At 39.5% G+C, this 19,924-nt stretch overlaps 1 protein-coding gene across 3 annotated transcripts in view; it reads right to left on the minus strand.

Annotated features, from left to right (window-relative positions):
• Positions 1 to 19,924, minus strand: part of TAB2 (TGF-beta activated kinase 1 (MAP3K7) binding protein 2) — an 82,520-nt gene that overhangs the window by 10,566 nt on the left and 52,030 nt on the right. For 2 of the 3 annotated variants that reach the window (XM_074896583.1, XM_074896582.1), the window contains exons 2-3: positions 11,385 to 11,574; positions 4,691 to 6,203 (exon numbers count right to left, since the gene is read on the minus strand). In XM_074896583.1, the coding sequence (XP_074752684.1) occupies positions 4,691 to 6,203; positions 11,385 to 11,486 (1,615 nt within the window). In that variant the 5' untranslated portion in view covers positions 11,487 to 11,574. The remainder of the gene's footprint in view (positions 1 to 4,690; positions 6,204 to 11,384; positions 11,575 to 19,924) is intronic. The other variant, XM_074896584.1, reaches the window with a different exon arrangement.

The following is a 19,924-nucleotide window of genomic DNA, read 5'->3' on the forward strand; positions in this document are numbered from 1 at the left end:
TAAATATTGAAATGTCAAGCAATTACTTCATATTAATAAAACTAATTGTATTATAAATTGAAAGCTCTGTTAAGTAATGGGAACTGATACTCCCGTACACAGACAGAATTGATACTAAATAATTAGCATAAAATTGCATTCTCTTTTGGCTGTTCCTCTTGGACATACATCTAGCATTACTTTTCTCCTATAATTATTAATTCTTATTGACTTCAGCAGTGGATGAGTGCTCTCAACACTTCCACAAGCAAGTCCACAGTATCTCAAACTGGAATCCTCAAAACCAAGAAACATCAATTAGCAATCACTTCTGAAATGTCTGGTGACAGTGAGTTTCTCAGCATCACAGTGTCAGTAATACAGCCCAGCATCCCAGGGTAACTACAGTGATTTTATCTGAGCAGTACCCTACTCCTTTTCACATCATATAACCTCCAGTTCTGGCAGCAAACCAGACAGAAATCTCTGGCAGCCTTCTATTGTATACTGTGACTTACTTGAAAGGAAAACCAGAAATTTAATCACAGAAGGAGACTGGAGTGCCTACACACACCATAACCGAAGTAAAGCTTCTCAGGTGGCAGGCAGCAGCACTTGCAGATAGGTCTAACACACCTTCTATTCTCCTGGGCTGGACCATGCATATGAATGTATTTCACTGCAACAAAGTAAAGGAAATCTCCTTCGACACCAAAGCAACTCCACCTTCCACATTCCTTCTACCCCAAGCCAGTTTCAGTTCTCCCTGCCAAGATAAGGAGCATTCTGGGCAGAAATGGAAAAGCTGATGAAAATACATTTTACTCTGATCAAGTCCAGAGAAACTACTCATCTGTCCTGGCTAAAATGAGACAAGCACCTAGAATGGAAGGTTTTTTGCAGTCTGGTTAAATTATAAGCAACTTAAAACATGGCTTCACAACAGAAAGCATCAAGTAACTCAAATCTCTTTCAGTATGTAATAGAAAAAAATCCCACCTAAGTAAAACACTCAAGTTTAAAAGCAGTAACTAGGACTTTCAGATATCAAGATCATACAAGTCTATCACACACTTCTCAACCTTCTAAAAGTTAAATTTTAAAAATACTGTACTTGTTGCAGCAGAAATGAAGCAACACATGCTAGAAATCCCAAACACTTCCAAACGTAAAGAATTTCAGAGCATGAGTGTACTTTATATGAACTAGTGAAGGACACAGGCTGGCATTTCCCCAAGGTCCCTAAAGCTGTACCAGCCCACATCATAAACCTACACTTCACCTAAAAACTGCTTCAATTCTGTCTTGGCTTCAGGAACAAGTGTGGTCCACAGCAGGTATAAGCTACACAACGCTTTTGAACGTCAGGCTGCATAGCCGGAATGTGCATTGCAAGCTTGCCTCAGCTTGATAAACTGGGTACTGATACCTGCAGCCTGCAGAGACTGTGCAGAATTCACATTACAGCAGTCATCACTACCAGGGGTACAAGAGATGGAAGAGCTATAACTGGTAGAAGTCAGTCCCATCAGAAAGGAACACTTTCCCCAACAAGTACCTAAAATGCAGAATGCCTAGGAAGCAAGTTCATAATCTACAAGATTATTTAGAGCCTAAGAACAAGATTTTGATTGCTTAGTTTCTGGGTATCTAAAGTCTTCTAGGACTAAACCAGTGAGCCAATTCTCCCTTCAGAGTAAGGAAAGGGAATGCCACTTCTACTGGGCAATCTGTTTAGCTTATCTACAGACAGTCTAGGATGATTATTTTTTTTGGTTTTGACAAAGAATCATCTAGGTTGGAAAGGACCCTGAAGATCATCCAGTCCAACCATTAACTTAACCTTGACAGTTCCCAACTACACCATAACCCTCAACACTGTCAACCTGACTCTTAAACACCCCCAGGGATGGGGACTCCACCACCTCCCTGGGCAGCCCATTCCAACGCCTAACAACCCCTTCTGGAAAGAAATGCTTCCTAATATCCAGTATAAACCTTCCCTGGCACAACTTGAGGCCATTCCCTCTTGTCCTGTCGCTTATTACTTGGTTAAAGAGACTCATCCCCAGCTCTCTGCAACCTCCTTTCAGGGAGCTGTAGAGGGCGATGAGGTCTCCCCTCAGCCTCCTCTTCTCCAGACTAAACACCCCCAGTTCCCTCAGCCGCTCCTCGTACGACCTGTGCTCCAGACCCTGCACCAGCTTCGTTGCCCTTCTCTGGACACGCTCGAGTCATTCAATGTCCTTTTTGTAGTGAGGGGCCCAAAACTGAACACAGGAATCGAGGGGCGGCCTCACCAGTGCCGAGTACAGAGGTAAGATCCCTGCCCTGTCCCTGCTGGCCACGCTATTGCTGACACAAGCCAGGATGCCATTGGCCTTCTTGGCCACCTGGGCACACTGCTGGCTCCTGTTCAGCCGGCTGTCAATCAACACCCCCAGGTCCCTCTCTGACTGGCAGCTCTCCAGCCACTCCCCCCCAAGCCTGTAGCGCTGCTGGGGGTTGTTGTGGCCCAAGGGCAGCCCCCGGCATTTGGCCTTAGTGAAACTCCTCCAGTTGGCCTCAGCCCATGGCTCCAGCTTGTCCAGGTCTCTCTGCAGAGCCTCCCTGCCCTCGAGCAGATCAACACTCCCACCCAACTGGGTGTCATCTGCAAACTGACTGAGGGTGCACTCGATCCCCTCGTCTAGATCATCAATAAAGATGTTAAACAGGAGTGACCCCAACACCGAGCCCTGAGGGACACCACTCATGACCGGCCACCAGCTGGATTTAACTCCATTAGCCACAACTCTTTAGGCCCGGCCATCCAGCCAGTTTTTTACCCAGCAAAGCGTGTGCCCATCCAAGCCACGAGCAGCCAGTTCCACCAGGAGAATGCTGTGGGAAACGGTGTCAAAGGCCTTGCTAAAGTCAAGGTAAACAACATCCACAGCCTTTCCCTCATCCAATAAACAGGTCGCCCTGTTGTAGAAGGAGATTACGTTTGTCAAGCAGGACCTGCCTTTCATAAACCTATGCTGACTGGGCTTGAGAATCTGCTTGTCCCGCACGTGTTGTATGATAGTACTCACGATAAGCTGCTCCATCAGCTTCCCGGGCACCGAAGTCAAGCTGACAGGCCTGTCATTTCCTGGATCATCCTTCCAACCCTTCTTATATGGGGGTGTCACACTGGCCAATTTCCAAACTGTCGGGACCTCCCCAGTCAGTCAGGACTGCTGGTAAATGATGGAAAGCAGCTTGGCAAGCACCCCAGCCAGCTCCTTCAGCTCCCTTGGGTGTATCCCATCTGGTCCCATAGACCTGTGTGTGTCTGTGTGATGCAGTAGGTCACTGACTGTCTCCTGGATTGTGGGGGGGGTTGTTCTCCCTGTCTCTGTCTTCTGGCTGAGGAGGCTGGATTCCCTCAATACAATTAGTTCTTGTTATTAAAGACTGAGGCAAAGAAGGCATTAAGGACCTCACCCTTCTCCTCATCACTTGTTAGCATGTTTCCTCCTGTGTCTCTCCCTGGTCTTTCTTTTGCTACTGACATACTTATAGAAACCCTTCTTGTTGTCCTTGACTGCTGAAGCCAGATTAATTTCCAGCTGGGCTTTAGACCTGATTTCTGCCCTGCATAGCCTCACAGCATCTTTGTAAACACCTAAACCTTTAGACACTTGAATCAGGATGGATTGTTCCCTCAAAGATATAATTACATCCAGAAATAGTGCACAAGCTATATTCAATTCTTGTTCTACTTCATTACTATAGCACTCCAGATGAAGACCAAGCTTCCAGTGTCCTGATCACTGTACTTAACTTGCACAAAGCAAAATGGCTAAGCTGATCTGAAGAATGTTTAGAGTGATCATGGAACACACCATTTTATTAAATGCTGGATTTTTTGCTAAGTCCACGACGACCAATAAGGCCAACAAAAAATTATTTTGACAACCTATCCTGCATATTGCTTAAATATCCTAAGACTCCTTTGACATCTATATATGAAAAGTCCACAGAAGGGTTAATAAACCATCAAGTTGGCTATAAAAGCATGCAAAAACATAAAACCGGAAGAAAAAGATTAACAGGTTGGGTTGCTGTATCACATATTAAGTTTTACCCTCCCATTACCACTGATCCTTTAAAATAGCTTTCTTTAGTGCAGTGTTCCTTCTCACATAACAGAAGTATCAACACTTTAAGAATTTTATTATCAGGCACACAGGAAACATGAAGGCCAACGCTTCGTCCCACTGATTGCTTTTAAAGTCTGCTTTTCTTGCTTCTTAAATAACACTCAGAAAAAGAAAAAACCCAGGGACATTATCCAATGAGAACAGTATCTCATCTCAACTAATTAAAAAATCCGCCAGTAGACTCATAACTAAATCTTTAGGACAAACTGAACAAGCTTAGATGTTTCTTTCAGAACAACATAAAAATGAAGATGTTATGACTCCACTTCATTAAGCAGATAACATATCTACTTAAGACAAACAAAGGAATTATCTCCAAGTATTCAGTTACATGTCTTCACCATAAAAAGAAAGCTATGATTTTCTTATAAAGCTTTTTTATTTAGGAAATGCTCATGAATGCTAAAGTTGAAGATACTACATTAACATTACAAAGTATATCAACTGTCTCCTGTTCTGTAATCTACATATTGAAGTGACAACCTGGTTGCAATCTCTACTATTTATATTAAGAATATTACCTTGCGTGTAGGCAGCATCATCAGATCCCATACTCAATTTCCGTGCATCACTGATCCTATCCACATGTGCTAAAACAGGGTCAGTAAGATGCTGGATACCCTCTGGTTCAACATAGTGATCAGGAAGGTTTAGAAGGTTTGTAGGTTCAAAGGTTGGGGACACTACCCCTGGGGAAACTGCAGGGGGCTTATTTGGAGAAACTGTAATTTTAAAAGTATATTTTGTGTTAGGCTGCGTAACCACCACTCGAGGAGAGGTTGCAGTGGTGCTGTTGCCCACTGCTCGACTCTTGGGTGGATGGTGATGAATAAATGCAGGACCCATGCTTACTTGACCAGACATATTCCTAGAAGTGGTAGATACTCCAGGATTTGTCGATATGAAAAGCGTGGGCTGGTTCCGCACAACTTGATCATCTCCTGTTGTGGCATTTGCTGAAATGTAGACCTTGGGCTGACTGCGTGTGATCACTTCATCAGTATTTGGAGGACTGGCCGATATGTAAACAGTGGGTTGACTTCTACTTAATGTCTGGCTGTTGAGGGAAGAGGGAGTAGTGGAGGTGCGAGGGCCAGTTGAACGCAACTTAGAAGAACTGTTTCTCTGTGGTGGTTCAAGTTTGATTTCAATTTGGTTTTTGCGAGGTCCTGTGGATATATTCTGAATGTTGTATTGGCTATGAGCAGAGGATTGTGAGCTACCAGATGAATGAATCATAGGTGCTTGTGGAGTAGTAGGAGAACTGATAGGCATATAGACATGAGAAGTCTGGTGGCCTTGCTGATTTGGCTGCGTCGAGTGTTGTGATGAGGTATGTGGCGTAGTACTGGATGTAGGAAGAGTAGTCCAGGGACCTGGCTGCGAAGGCTGGTAGACTTGCTGAGGGTGCATGGGATTAAACTGAGATGCCCAGCCTGGCTGCTGCTGTGTCTGTCGAGTGGTACCACTAGGAGCTGTGATGTAAGGCCTAATATAGATAGAATTTCCCTGTGGACTGTTAAGTACAGGAGGAGGTACACCATGTATGTGCAAAGACGTAGGGGTATTGCGACCAGGCTGAATATTTGGGGCTAAAGTTACCATAATGGGGTTGAATCTGGGTGTTTGTTGAGACAAGTTAGAAACTCCTTTGCTGCCTAGGTGAAATCCAAGATGCTGCCCTGGATTAGGAGTACTAACTGTATTTGCCATCCCAAAGACATTAAATCCTTGTGGAACTTGCGCAGGTGCTGTCTGTGGTTCCTGCTGAAACAGTTCATTGTTGGACTGACTGGTTTGAAGGTGTCCATCACTAACGCTGTGAGCTAGAGTCCTACTTCCATTCATTCTACTTCCTTCTCTTCCATGGTGATACACGTTCTGTGACTGCAAATCCAAATTAAGAGATGTCATGTGATTTCGTAGTCCAGGTATCCCAGAATCATCCGAAAAACCTAGGTCTCCTTCACCGTAGAGATACTTTGTGCTCTCTTGAGAGAGAACTGCACAACAGGCATCCAGATTATTGTTATTCTATAAAAGACAGATGAAAGTTTGACATTACTGATAAAATACTGTCACTGTTAGATATATATGCATTCAATCATCATTGAAAAATTAACGTGATAGCATCAAACAAAGCTTTAGGTCATGGGCTCACATAGCTGCTACACATGCACAAGGGGCTTGCATGTGAAGTTTACTATTTTGAGAACAGCAACTCGGTCACTGGCATCAAGGGTAGAGGTCAGCATTGCTGCTGAAGTAATGACAAAGAGATCCTGGACCTTGACAAGCTAACAACATGCAGTACGATACACCTTGGATGAATACTTTTGCTATTCCTTCTCTATTTCAGAACAACCTTCAGCAATGACCAAGTCTCTGGCTTGAGGGGGGAAATAACAGAAGGAATGGATTCACAATACCTGCATATTACCGGTTAACAGCTTAAACAGAAAAATCAAAATATGTGTTTATTTTAAACGCTTTCCCAAACACTTCACTACCAGTTATGCATTATTTTCTCCTGCTGAAAGCGGAAAGTGAATCTTAAGCAGAGAAGAACATGCTGACCCAAGGAGTTGTACATGACTTCAGAAGAAATGTAAAAATTCAGTTTATACAAGTGCAGCAGGATTACTCTTTTGCAAGATGAAACTATTAATGGAAAACCCAGGGGACATTTGTACTTTCACTTTAAACCACTGCTTGCAAAGTTTTTAAATACTTAAATTTGTACAGAGATACTTTATAAAATCTGTAATAAGATGACTTAGAACAAAAACCACAACCTAGCTAATTTTCTTTTTAAGAACATTTCAGAAGCAAACTGCTAATCCATCTCTTTCCATGTTCAGTAATATTGTACTTTGATCTTCACAGTTTAGTTTCCTACATAAGGACTTTTAAAAAAGCATGAACATGCATCAGTGGCATAATTTCTTAATATTGTACTCTGTCCATATCACTTTTCTTACAGAACTCCCCCTACCCCAAACCCCCAAAAATAAAGGTTAACGTTTTTAGCCAGAAGAGCACCTGTTGAGGCCCAGATGTTATTAAAAATAAATATGCATCAAATTAATCCAGCACACAGAAACAATTACTAGGAAGAATGCATATATCAAGGAAAATAATTGCATATGGCAAGTAGTAACATTATCAGTTAAAGAATAACACAAGCAAGATAAATCGATCCATGCTACATGCTTCATATCAAGTTATTTTTGTTAATCTAGCAGACAGTAGTTCTTATCCTTCAACCAGGATGAGAGGTCAGTGTTGTGCTGACATAGCAAGACTGTCTCAACCTTAGACTTACCAAAAAAGAAAAAAGGACAGACATGATTGAAGTGGGAGAGAGACAAGGCTAAACACCCACAAAACTGAAACTATATGTTCATACAGGCCAGATACAGTTTGGAATTCATAAAAAAATAATCCCACAAAAAAAACTTAGCCACAAAACCTTTTGAAATAACAGGATTCCCTAAAGGCTATCTAACTAGCCAGCTGTATATAAGGATTGCTGCAGAAAAGTCTTGAGAGATATGAAAATGGGTTAAAATCAATGGTATGCATATTGGCTCTAGTTTGGAATAAGCACCAGAGGACAAAATAATCAAATTAAGTTAGTAGCAAAGAAAGGACTCACACACGGACAGAACAGTGGGTAAGAAAAGATAACAATAGCCTTGCATTTGTTGCAAAGGAGAAAAGGGAGCCAGAAAAGGGAAAAAGATAGGATGCCACAGAAAAACAAGCTAGAAAGATCTTAAAGGCAGATTTTGCATGAATTTAAGTGAATTAAAATTATTAGAGAGGCCAAAAATACCAAACCAAAAAGGAACAGGCCAAGCTTGCAAGGCCCTTACATTCAGCTTGAATGCATTTCTTTGGACAATTTATTTTTTCTTTTTTAAGACTGCATCCAATCAATTCCAAAATTTCAGTGACGTCAATGAACGAATTGGAGAACTCAAAGGGGAAATAGGGGCACATGGAACCCCTGGCATCTTCTGGCTGGCAGAGGCAGTTTCAACCGCTTCTAACTCTTTATAGATCAGAGAACCGGTTGATGGCAGAATTGAGCATATTCCAGCAAAACAATACCCCTCATCTTAGCTCTGCCCATGTCCCAACTGAGTTTAAAATGTTGACACCCTGAAAGAGAAAGAAAAAAAAAGAAAGAATAAGAATGTTGGAGGGAAATGAGGAAGCAAGGAGAGGACGTAGTCTTGAGGAGCAGGAGGTTATAGAATGCTCCAGACAAAAAAAACAAAAACAAAAGGGGACAATGTCCACAGATGGCATGCTTCAGTGACTCCTTCAAATGAGGAGGAAGGGACAGCTGAATGCAGGAGGCTTGTTGGGAAGAATGGAGGGATGCAAAACTTTTCAGGAACATTCAGTTCTGTCTGCCCAAGAAAACAATAAAACTTTTTACTCCCTAGATTACACAAGGTTAAGTTTCATCCTATTGGATTTTTGGTGGTTCTCTGTTTTTAGCATACTCTATATTGTTATCTATTTCAACAGTGGGCTATTCACCTCAAGACATTTGTATACTGTTTTGCATTATATGCTTATAATGCTATAAACCTTCTTTTAAAAACAAGCTGAAAGTGACTAAACAAATTCAAAAGAGGACTGAAGTACCTGTATAGTTTTCCTGCACAATTGACAGTGATCTGAATAAACTTTTCTTGTTATAAAAGCCTCTTGTCAATATAATTATCAACAGCATAACTGCTTAAACTTTTTTAGGTTCTCTCCTGGAATATCTTCTACTTCCTGGTTTAAAAACAACTTCACCCTGACACATGATGCTTGCACAGTAGATATTGTGTGGGCAAGGTCAACACATCATTTCTGATATCTAATAATGAACTGGAATACTTATCTGACCTAAACCACAGTTACTGCATTAATTGGGAATTCGTTCCACTATGCTCAGCTACAAGGCAGCAGAACTCAGGATTCAGACACTGTTCCAACAGTATTGCAAACACATGCAAAAGTACTCTTAAATTTTGCTTTCCAATCTTTACTGCCAGTCCAACTACAAAATCTGTTGGTTTAAATGGGTCATGTTAGGCTTCTTAAAAAAATCTCCACGAACCAACACAAACACACACCACACCCCCCCCCATCCCAGATTCAGAGAACCACCAACATGACAGCATTCTGTGGTGAGTTTTAGAAGCTCTCAGTTAACAAAAAAGGTAGCTTTCTAGCATAACAATATTGCACACATGGAACATAAATTACCCTACAGAATTTCTGAAAGATCCTGTTATGAAAGCTGACCTAAAACGCTCCCTCAAAATCTAAACCTTTCTCCCATATCTATGTGAACGTACAGGATGTACAGTATCTTTTCTTCACAGTTGAAAGTCTTTTTATAAAAAAATAATCCACTGTATTCAATGTTATGAAGACTGCTGAGCCTCTCAAGAGCCAAGCACTAGCTTTTAAATTTATCAAGAATTACATTTCAAAGGGTGATTGCTGATTCGTTCAGTCAAGTCTATTGACCTTGCTCAACAAGCAGTTCTCCTGTTTGAACAAAACTGCACTTGTAATATAAGAATTATATTAGTTCTACAGAGAACCAATATAAAAACGGTGGTGTACAATCCTGAGAACAAATACAAGCAATTTATAGCCTGGTTCAGTTCCCTCTTCAGCTAAACAAATTAGAGATAAAGGGCTGGGGAAAGCTTAAACCCTCATAAGACCCAAGCAGAATTTTGCCCTCTTGCATATCAAAAACAAATCTCTCAAAGAACTGCACTTTTCACAGCTCCTTGCTCTAGGAGAGTCATGATAAAGTCTTAAAACTAGGAACATTAAATTGGCACAGTCACACTTCTACCCCCAACAATACAAACACTGTGTTTAGATGTATATGTGTGTGCCTACACATACATAGGTTAAGTATACACATGTATTTTATAAATATACATATAAAAAGCAAGACAAACAATTATGTTATAAATAACACTGAATCATAACTACAGATGTCCTAGCCATAGTCCAGAGACAGCTAGCTTCTGGGAACTCATGACCCATCTTTTTCCCAATCAAGTTGTATGAATATTCAGACAATCCTGTTATCCAGAGTACTCAAAGTTTGAATACAGTAGGTAATGAAAAAAAATCCAATCAGTATGGATACTCTGGGATCACTGAAACATGCAAAGCAAACATGTTTAAGCAACACAGTTAAGCAAGTCTACCAGCATTTGTTAACTCTAGGCATTCTAGTGTCCCTATGTCAGGCTTTGGATGGGTATATTAATCTATTTGCTGAAGTAACTAACACAATGTTATAGAGTGGAATTTGATATAAAATATGGACATATAAGTATTCTTATGGGCATATAAGTATTCTTATAGTGGTAGCATAAAAACAGCTGGAGGTAGAAGTTGATGATATAGCCTTAGCACTAACTGCAGCACCAGACAAAAATGCTTTTGTTACTTCCAAGCCCAGTAAAAATCCACAGATTAGCAGCATGGACTCCAAAGCTACAACAAAACAAACGAGGCCCACCTGGCTGCCAAAGCCCTGGGAAGCACTGGGCAGAAGCACACCAGTGCATCACACCCACTCAGGTCTAATCCAGTGGATGCTAGGCTACACCCACCTGCTCCTGCCCAGTTCAGGCTGACGTGCCCACATGACACTCCCAGGTTCCCTGCTGCAGAAGGGCCAACCTGCTTGCAGGTGAGGGCCCACTAAGTACCCTGAAGCCTGATGGAGAAGAGGTAGCAAAGTTGCTTCTGGACCTGCCCTGACCCACAAAGCAAAAGAATAACAATAATAATAATAAGCCCACCAGCTGCATTTTTGTAGCACTACCTTAAATTGTCTCTGCGGGACTCAAGATGGCTTTGCATCCCTCCTTTTGCCACAATTAGTTTTGGCTCCTGAGATGGCCAAAAGGCATGAGCATACTGACTGGCAAGAAGGTAGTCTCCATGCACACACTGATTTACAGGCTGGTTTACCTTGGGCCAACCATGATCTGACATGGAAAAAGAGGCCAATTTAACACTGTGCAGCAAAGAAATTGGCCACATATATTTGTCTCACTCAAAAAGGAAAACAGAAAGAGAAAAATCTGCTATCAAAGGAGACACTCATATACAATGCTTAAGATAAATAACATTGCTTACTTGTACAGTCATTAACAGAACACTGACCTGTAACATGCATCTGGATACAACACCTTCAGGTACCTCAGGAAACTTCTGTCGCAGGTCATGTAAAACCTGAATATCAATTTGCTGGCTTCCTTGGGCCATTCGTATATTGCCTGGTCAGGATTGTTTTTCAACAGGCAGTTTTAGGCCTTAGGAAAGGGAGTATTCATCTCTTCTGTCCCAGCATCTTCTGGAAGAGGAAGGAAAGCCTTAAGACACTGAAAGCAGGCACTTTTGATGTAACAAAAACCAACGAAAAACAATCCCCAAAACCAAAACACACACACACAAACCCCCTTTCCAATTATGAAATGTCTGTATTTTATGTCAATGTTTTCCCACATGACATCTCTGGCTAACTGTCCTTCACACACTCAAAACCTTCAAAATGACCCATTTATAGACACACCTCCTGATCAGTCTCAAAACTTCTATCTTTTCATTTTGACATTATAAAATATATTAAGAATTTTAAAAACAATTGATTTATCAAAGTATTAAAATTCATGGTTTTAAGAACACCATTTTTACTTATTTAAAACACAAGTAAACATGAAGAGGTCCACATCAAAAAAAAAAAAAAAAAAAAAGGATATTGTTCATTCAGCTTTTGAGTGTACCTACACTGTTACCTTTACCAGCACTGTTATTGTTTACTTCAGGCTATTGTGGCTAGAAGCTCAGTGTTTCTAAGTTTCAGGATTTATGAGCAATAGTCTACTTGTTTTTAACCCAGCATACTTAAATATTCTGAGATGATGACTAGAAGAAAATAAACCTATAACAACTCAGATTTCAACTAATTCTGTTTCTCCTTTGAAGGAAATAATGAAGAGTTATAACAAGATTACATCACAATCACCCAATCAACACACTTACACAAATTATCTGTCCTGGCCATATGATATCCATAGGCTTTTAATCAAGGAGAATTCCTAACAATTAAGTTTGGAAGAATGTACCTATGTGTTAAGTAATGAAATGGTATCTTATCTGTATTAGCTACTATCATATATAAATGTGTCCGACTTGGAGTGGGGCAGCTTCAAGAAGCTTCTCATGGAAGTCACCTCTGTAGCCCCATTCCCCACTACGAAACACCCCTCCCCTCACACCCAACGTATCAGTTTTATAAAAATCCCAAAGCAGTCAACTCTAACATTCATTTACTTCTTAAATTTGAATACCTTATACAAACATCTCTATCAACTTACTCACTTTCTCCTTCCCTTCTCTACCTGCTGCTCTTTTCTTTGTCTCATATTCAGCACAGCCTACTAACCCACTTGTTGACTCGACTCAGGGCAACCCGCACCAGAAAACTGCCTCCAGTACACCTGTATGTGCTGCACCCTGGATCCCATCAGCCCAAGGTTTTTCCCAACAATCCCACAGGCACACTCACTTTGTCAGTGAGCCAACGCGCTCGTGTTTCTGTACTTCTGTGCACTAAAAGGGGACTAGTGGCAAGATAACTGGGGAGCATTAATTACAATTTTCTAGTGCATTAACACCACTTGTGATTCAAATGTAACATAGTGCAACACTACAACTTATCTAGAGACTGCAAAGATGGAGAAAAACCTGCAACGAATTGATGGAAAAACACAAAGCACATCAGCAGGGATGACAAGACAGGAATAATACTATTCCAGGACCACTGAACCACTATATTATATACTAGTCCTGAACCACTCTAAGACTTTATCAACTTCTATGTCTTCTCTGATCTGAAATGATACAATTACCAGTCAACTAGCAATTGCCTTGAACCACAACACTTGCAATAATAGCTGAACATGATCTGAAAACCAACACATTCACTAGTTCAACTTTTCACCAACAATTTAAGAAAAGCTCTGAAGACAGAAAGAAAAAAACCAAAACAACCCAAAATACATATTACTCTAGAGACTTCATCTATATGCAATACACATAGGCAAAAACCAATGTTAGCTAACAAAATAGTGAAGACTGAAATATTGAAGTAAACATCTGCTCATTTTAGTCCCATAAATCCCATCTTCTCTGATGTAATCACAATATGTAATTAAAAACACATGTTAAAATAAACAGAGATTCTTCGATAAAACATAGACCACAATCCTACCCACAGTATTTAATGTACATAACACAATATTCCACTACTGAAAACAGTACCACTACTTCAAAAATCCTTAACCTATGCAAGTATCAGCCAAGACTGCTAGAACTAGAAACTCAGGTTATGGTATTCCTTTCCAGAATACACATTCTGTTTATCTGATTATGCAAGTTCCACTTCCCTTCTCTTCATGTACTTTATTTAGGAGCTAGGAAGCCTGGTTCCCTTCAGACCTGTATGATTAAAAAAACCCCCACAAAACACTGAAAAGAGGTGACCAGTATGAACATCTGTGAAAACTGCATGCATGACAGGATTTTCTGAGAGTCCTACACAAGTAAATTAGAAGTAGCAAGCACACATTTAACACTAACAGTCACAGTATAATTACAGTTTGATTAGATACACACCAGCACTAATCCTGCACAAACTTACTCTGCATATACCAAGAGTGCTATCTCAAAGGGGTAGAGAAATATCAAAGGCTACATAAGGTGCCCTGTGGCTGCTGCTATCAGTACTCAAGATCACCAATTTAAAGGTAGCATGGATTTGCCTAAACAAGCTGTGGTCATACTTTAGACTGAAATTTAGACATACCTTAGAGGCCTCGAACTGCAACACTGGACAAGCAGAGGAACAAAATATTTTGAACAACTCAAGCAATACATCTGAAAAACAATCACATTCAAAAGCCAGCTGAAGCAGTAAATCTTGGCTTATACAACTGAGAAGAATCACCCTGGCCAGAAAGAAACACAAGCAAATACCTCATCTGAAACAAAAAGCAGTAATTTATTTTCTACTGGAAAAAGCGTCAGGCTTTTACTCTGTTACAAACTACATTAAACATAATATTAACATGGTTAAAATAAGAGATAAGAATTGCAAAAGTTAAAATGAAGTGATGAAACACATCTTTAAACACAAATTCAAGTACCGGAGTTCCTTTTCCCTCCCACTTCACATGCACTGGCTAGTACAGTGATCAGTATGTACATATATTGTTAAAACAATGCAAAAGCCCGTTCATGTTTATTCAGGTTTAAAGCAAGCAATTTATACATGGGAACAAAGAATACTGTAAGAGTCCCTGAAGTCTCAGAGCAAACAGCTGTCCCTACGGCAGATCTGAAGGAAGAGCTGACCATCCAGGCAGGAGAGCAGGCCCTGGAGCACGTGGCTGTACACACTCCCCTGAAAGCACCCTGAGCTTGGATTGACAGGGACTGGGGATCACACTCCCAACTGTTTAAAATACACGCCCTCGGACAGAAAATTTGAGCTGGGTTGACGCTGCTCCAAAATATTACATTTTTAAACTCTGAAAAAGTCAACTCTGTGGCAGTGGTAGTGCAGTTTTAAAAATGAATGAATCTATGTCTCACTAAAAACACACCCTTGTTATTTCTTCAATGGTTTAGAATGCTAGACAAATCTAAACACTGATAAATCAGTACTGATGTTACACTTTCTTTTAAGAAACTATTAAGAAAAACACTGTTCAGCAGAGAAAACATACAAACAAACCAAGCAACTAAATAATGCAATTGTTTATCAGTACTGCAGTGCTCCTTTGAGTAAAATTCAAAGCTGGCAAGATCACAGCAAGTCCAGAAAAACACAGGAGTCTATTAACAAGAAGGGAACTGATATACCTTAGTTCAGTATCAAACGCCATTTTCCTACCCCTCATACCAAGTAGCCCAGTAAAATTACCGCTAAATAGTTAACCCCCACTCAAGCCTTCTAAGGCCTCTTATTTTTTTCCAATTTCTCTAACCTACATTAAAGTAAACCCTACCACAATACACTACATTATCAGAACAGTAAACTCTATACTCTCCATCTTAAATTCCCTTCGCAGTACTAAAAAAAATCTGTATTTACTCTTTATATAAATTTCCATCTTTTTTGTGATGTATCAGATTGGCAAAACAGCACCTTCACAGCAATTACAGCAAAAGCTGCATGGAAACAGATTCATGCGTCCACTCTTTTAACGAAAAACAGAGTAGATTAAAAAACATTTAAAACCACAAGAACATTTGCCAGTGCTTAATTTCAATAAAACACCTTGCATTCTAGCTTAGTTTTTAGTGTCTGTAGTCTTGACAAAATACACAATGACCACACCTTCCATTTATTACTCCAATAAAGTATTATAATAATTACCTTCAAATTTGAAGAAATGCTGCAGAGAAGCTTTACTGTATCTTCATGAGGCATGAAATGACTTATTTGGCATCACCCATTGCTTTCAAAATCCAATTATTTCTTGGTAGCATACAATACTCGAGAAACTGCTTATTTTTATTTTACTACTGTACTTTTAAATTTTGGTGGCTTTGCACCAAGAAGATGCATGCAGTTAGTGCAGGAAGAGCTAGAATTAACATCTACTCTATCATTTTATTAAAGTTACTACGAAATTTTTGTACACATGCATCAACTGTTTCAACATGGTGGAACATGATTATATTTACTGCAGTATGGGTGAAAAGAAACACAAAAGGCTCTGCTCCCCCCATCTTGATTCACAGAGAAATATACTTCCTACAGGACTGAGTATATCCACTACATTACATTCACAATAAAAGGCTTTTTTTCCTTCAGTTTCAATTACAATAGGTGACCAATATGGCTTCACTGACAATACAGCATATGAAAAATGCACTTGTATCATATGAATATTAACGTCTCACTCCAATCATCACTTAAGAAAAATCTTATACAGAGCTCGAAGATATTTAAAGATAACTAATAAACTCAAATTAACCCTAAGGAAGTCTGAAGTGGCAGGCCAGGAGACCTTATGCAACCTCTCTAGTACACAGATTAAAAGGTTTTTTTCCCCAATTCTTGATGCTGCAAAGGAACTATAAAAAGAACTCAGCAGCTATCTTGCTAGAGGAAAGCTTAAAGGCATTGAAAGTTATTTTGACAGATGCATGACTAAGGAACAGAAATGTAGTGCTGTTGTCAGCCATGGATGTCCTGCTGCCATATTCGGAGTTCCAGAATATTGTTAGAAAGTTATATATACCAGTGAAAAATAAAAGACACGAATGCAACAGTGAACAGCCATGACTGTAGAAGAAAAGGGTACCAATAGGAGGTAAGGGAAAACTGCTGGCAGCAACATTTGGACTTCAAAGACTCAGGCATAAAATAAGGGCAATACAGCATTATAGAAGTAAACTGAAAAATCTGTTCAAGAAATTAATCATCAGCAGAAATGAAATCCAGCAATGATGACCAAGAAAGAACTCTTCCTAAAACCATTACAAGCAGAGTTTACTCACAGAGGAAAACTTTTAAATACTGAAGTACAGTACAATATAAAGTTATTTTTGTAGTAATGTCCATTTACTAATCCTTTTACATACTGCTTTTAGCTATTTCAAAACACTATTCAGTGTGACTTTATACTGCTGAAGAGAGACATGCGCAACGAAGACCTTAGTGCTCACTTATGTCAGACATACTAAGTAACTGGAAGAATTAATTAGCTGTGTTCTTTTAAAGACTACTGGCAAGATGCCCAGATAACTTAAAAGACTTGGCAATTGTAACATGCTGGAGCTCCTGCTGAAGCTTTATTCTACGAAAACTATTGATATGAAAATAAACAACTTGTCATCTTCCAAAGGCTACTCAAAAACCATGAGTACAAGACACAAACAGCTTTACTTGTTTATTAAAAAACTCAAAGATGACAATGTGAAATGATTCAGATGCCAAATACTAGGCTGTTTTAATGCTGGACCAATAGCTAGTCAATACATTTTAACATCTCCTTTCTTCTAACAGAGTACATGTTCAACAGATCAGAGAATTTTCAGTACAAACCTTAAGCTTAATATCACGCTGACTTTTCACAAAACATTTATAATGCAAGCATTCTTCAGAGTAAATTCCACCAAAACTGATTTTATGAAATAAATATACCTAACAAAATCTAAACAAAGCAGCTGACAGTCTAGAATGTTATCTGCATCTCTCATTCATTACTAATCTCTTCTTACTGCAACTTCACTTACAGTCCATGCCATAAGAAATATCAAAGGTAACTGTGCAAGTATTAGCATAACTGCTGTATTGATCAATTCCACTTGATCTTATGATGCACTCAAAGTGACTGTAGTTGCATTTATGGACAGCTACCACTCTGGAAACTGACTTTGAGTTCAAGAGAACAGCTTTTGGAAATATGCAGAACACTGCATGCGCTTCACCTTCCCCCAAATCAAATAAATGTAACCTTTATATCTGCCTTTATACTTCAGCTACATCTAATAAGTAAATTGCTCATGTTTTTCCATTTTTTTAATCTGATCCTATCTGATCTGTGTTTTACTCACATGGCTGAAAGTGCTGTAAAAAATAATCCATGTAAAAGCTTATTTTAGAAACCTAGCTGTAAATATTTATTAAAAGGGTGTTGTGAATGTAAAAAAAAAAAAAAAAAAGAGGACATTTCCTTGTAACATTAATGGTGCAGATTACAGATACTGTGCATAGAAAGACTGCTGTAAGTGACAGCAAATTGGATGCAACTAGTTGCAATGCAAGACCAGTAGAGGTTGCTAAAGTGCCTGCTGAGACAGCAGCCAAGGGATTTCCGTCATTTCTTTTGATGGATCAAGAGGTGCAGAAACAGCAGAAACAGATAAGCAACTATAAAGATGATTGAAAAAACCCCCAAACCCACAAAAAACAAGAATACAACCACCCTCTACACTTATCTCTGGTTCCTTCAGCAGGACAAAGTAGTTCCCCAATCCTCCCAAACTATTCACCTATCCACTGGACAGCTCAAAACAGGAAAACTGTCTTCTTCCCTCTCCACTCCTTGCTTTGTCTTGAGCAGTACCTCACCTCATATATTCAGCTACTTTTTTCCTGTTATCTTATCCAAACATCTATCCAAGCACTGGGTTAACAAATATTAAAACCCTATGGATCCTGCTTTTCAGCCAGACCTCAATTCTGATGTATCACTTCAAGCCACTTAAAGGGGGTTACAGGAAAGCTGGGGAGTGACTCTTCATCAGGGAGTGTAGTGGTAAGACGAGGGGTAACAGTTTTAAACTGAAAGAGGGTAGATTTAGATTAGATATACAGAAGAAATACTTTACTGTGAGGGTGGTGAGACAGTGGAACAGGTTGCCCAGAGAAGCTGTGGCTGCCCCCTCCCTGGCAGTGTTCAGGCCAGGTTGGACGGGGCTTTGAGCAACCTGGTCTAGTGGGAGGTGTCCCTGCCCATGGCAGGGGGCTTGGGACTAGATGATCTCTGAGGTCCCTTTCAAAGCAACCCATTCCGTGATTCTATGAATTTGCTTATTCAAACGTGTGCCAATCTTAGGTTACCTGCCATTGAGAATTTCCTTACACCAACCAGATCAAATCACAGGTATGGCTGATACAGATATTACTGGCATTTATTTCAAGAATATAATGATGTCTCTGGTCTATACTTAAGACTGGTAATGACATTATGAACTTATGAATCTCTATCAATAAAACACCCCTCCTAAGTGGGATCTCATTCTCCTGGCAGTAAAAAGCATTGCAAGTTTGTCAACACTCTCCCTCAGAATTAGGTTAGGTGCATATTTTTTTATCCTTATTGCTTGGAAAAAATATATATATTAAAAAAAAAAAATCAGACTATAAGTGCCATATTCTTCTCTTGTAACCTGCCTCTCCAACCTCTAACATACTGATTTCCACACCTATTAGTCCTTCTTTTCCTTCCTCACCTATATCTCCAAGTCTTTGTTAAGACTAGAAACTCCCACTATATGTGCCTAGTAAATGAAGAAAAAAAAAAACCCAACCAAGAGCTACCACTGCATGTAAGGCCAACTTTCCTTAAAGAAATAGGTTCCTAACTATAGGGAAGACTACACAGTTTTAAATATAAAAGTGACAACTTGCAGGCAGGAAAAAAGAAAAACCAAAGAATAGTAACACCAAAATTGTATGAATATGAGAAGCTACAATACAACATAAATTTAGAAATTAAACAGCAACAAACAACAAAATAGCCTTTCCCCCCTCCATCTAACCCTAATACAATTTTTTAGAATGCTTACAGGGAGTCAAATGCTTGAACACACACTTTTTTTTTCTTAAAATTAAAATTTAGAGTAGTTTTGTAAGGGAGAAAACACAAAACCAAGAACATTCTATCACAGAGTCCATATTCTCTCTGTGAAAAAGATTAGCAAGTGAAATTATAGAATATAAAAGCTTACACTAACATCGCTAATGCTTTAAATATTTATTTTTAAAGAAAGTGTGTGAGAACTAGATGATGGAAACAGGATTATTAAATAGTCCTAGCAGAATTTTTCTAATACGTTACTCAGCTTTTCCATGGCTATTTTGAACCATTTCAACAGTCCTTCAACAGTATTTCTATTTAAAA

This window comes from Athene noctua, chromosome 1 (genome assembly GCF_965140245.1).
Source record: "Athene noctua chromosome 1, bAthNoc1.hap1.1, whole genome shotgun sequence".
In the NCBI taxonomy this organism is placed as follows: Eukaryota; Metazoa; Chordata; class Aves; order Strigiformes; family Strigidae; genus Athene; species Athene noctua.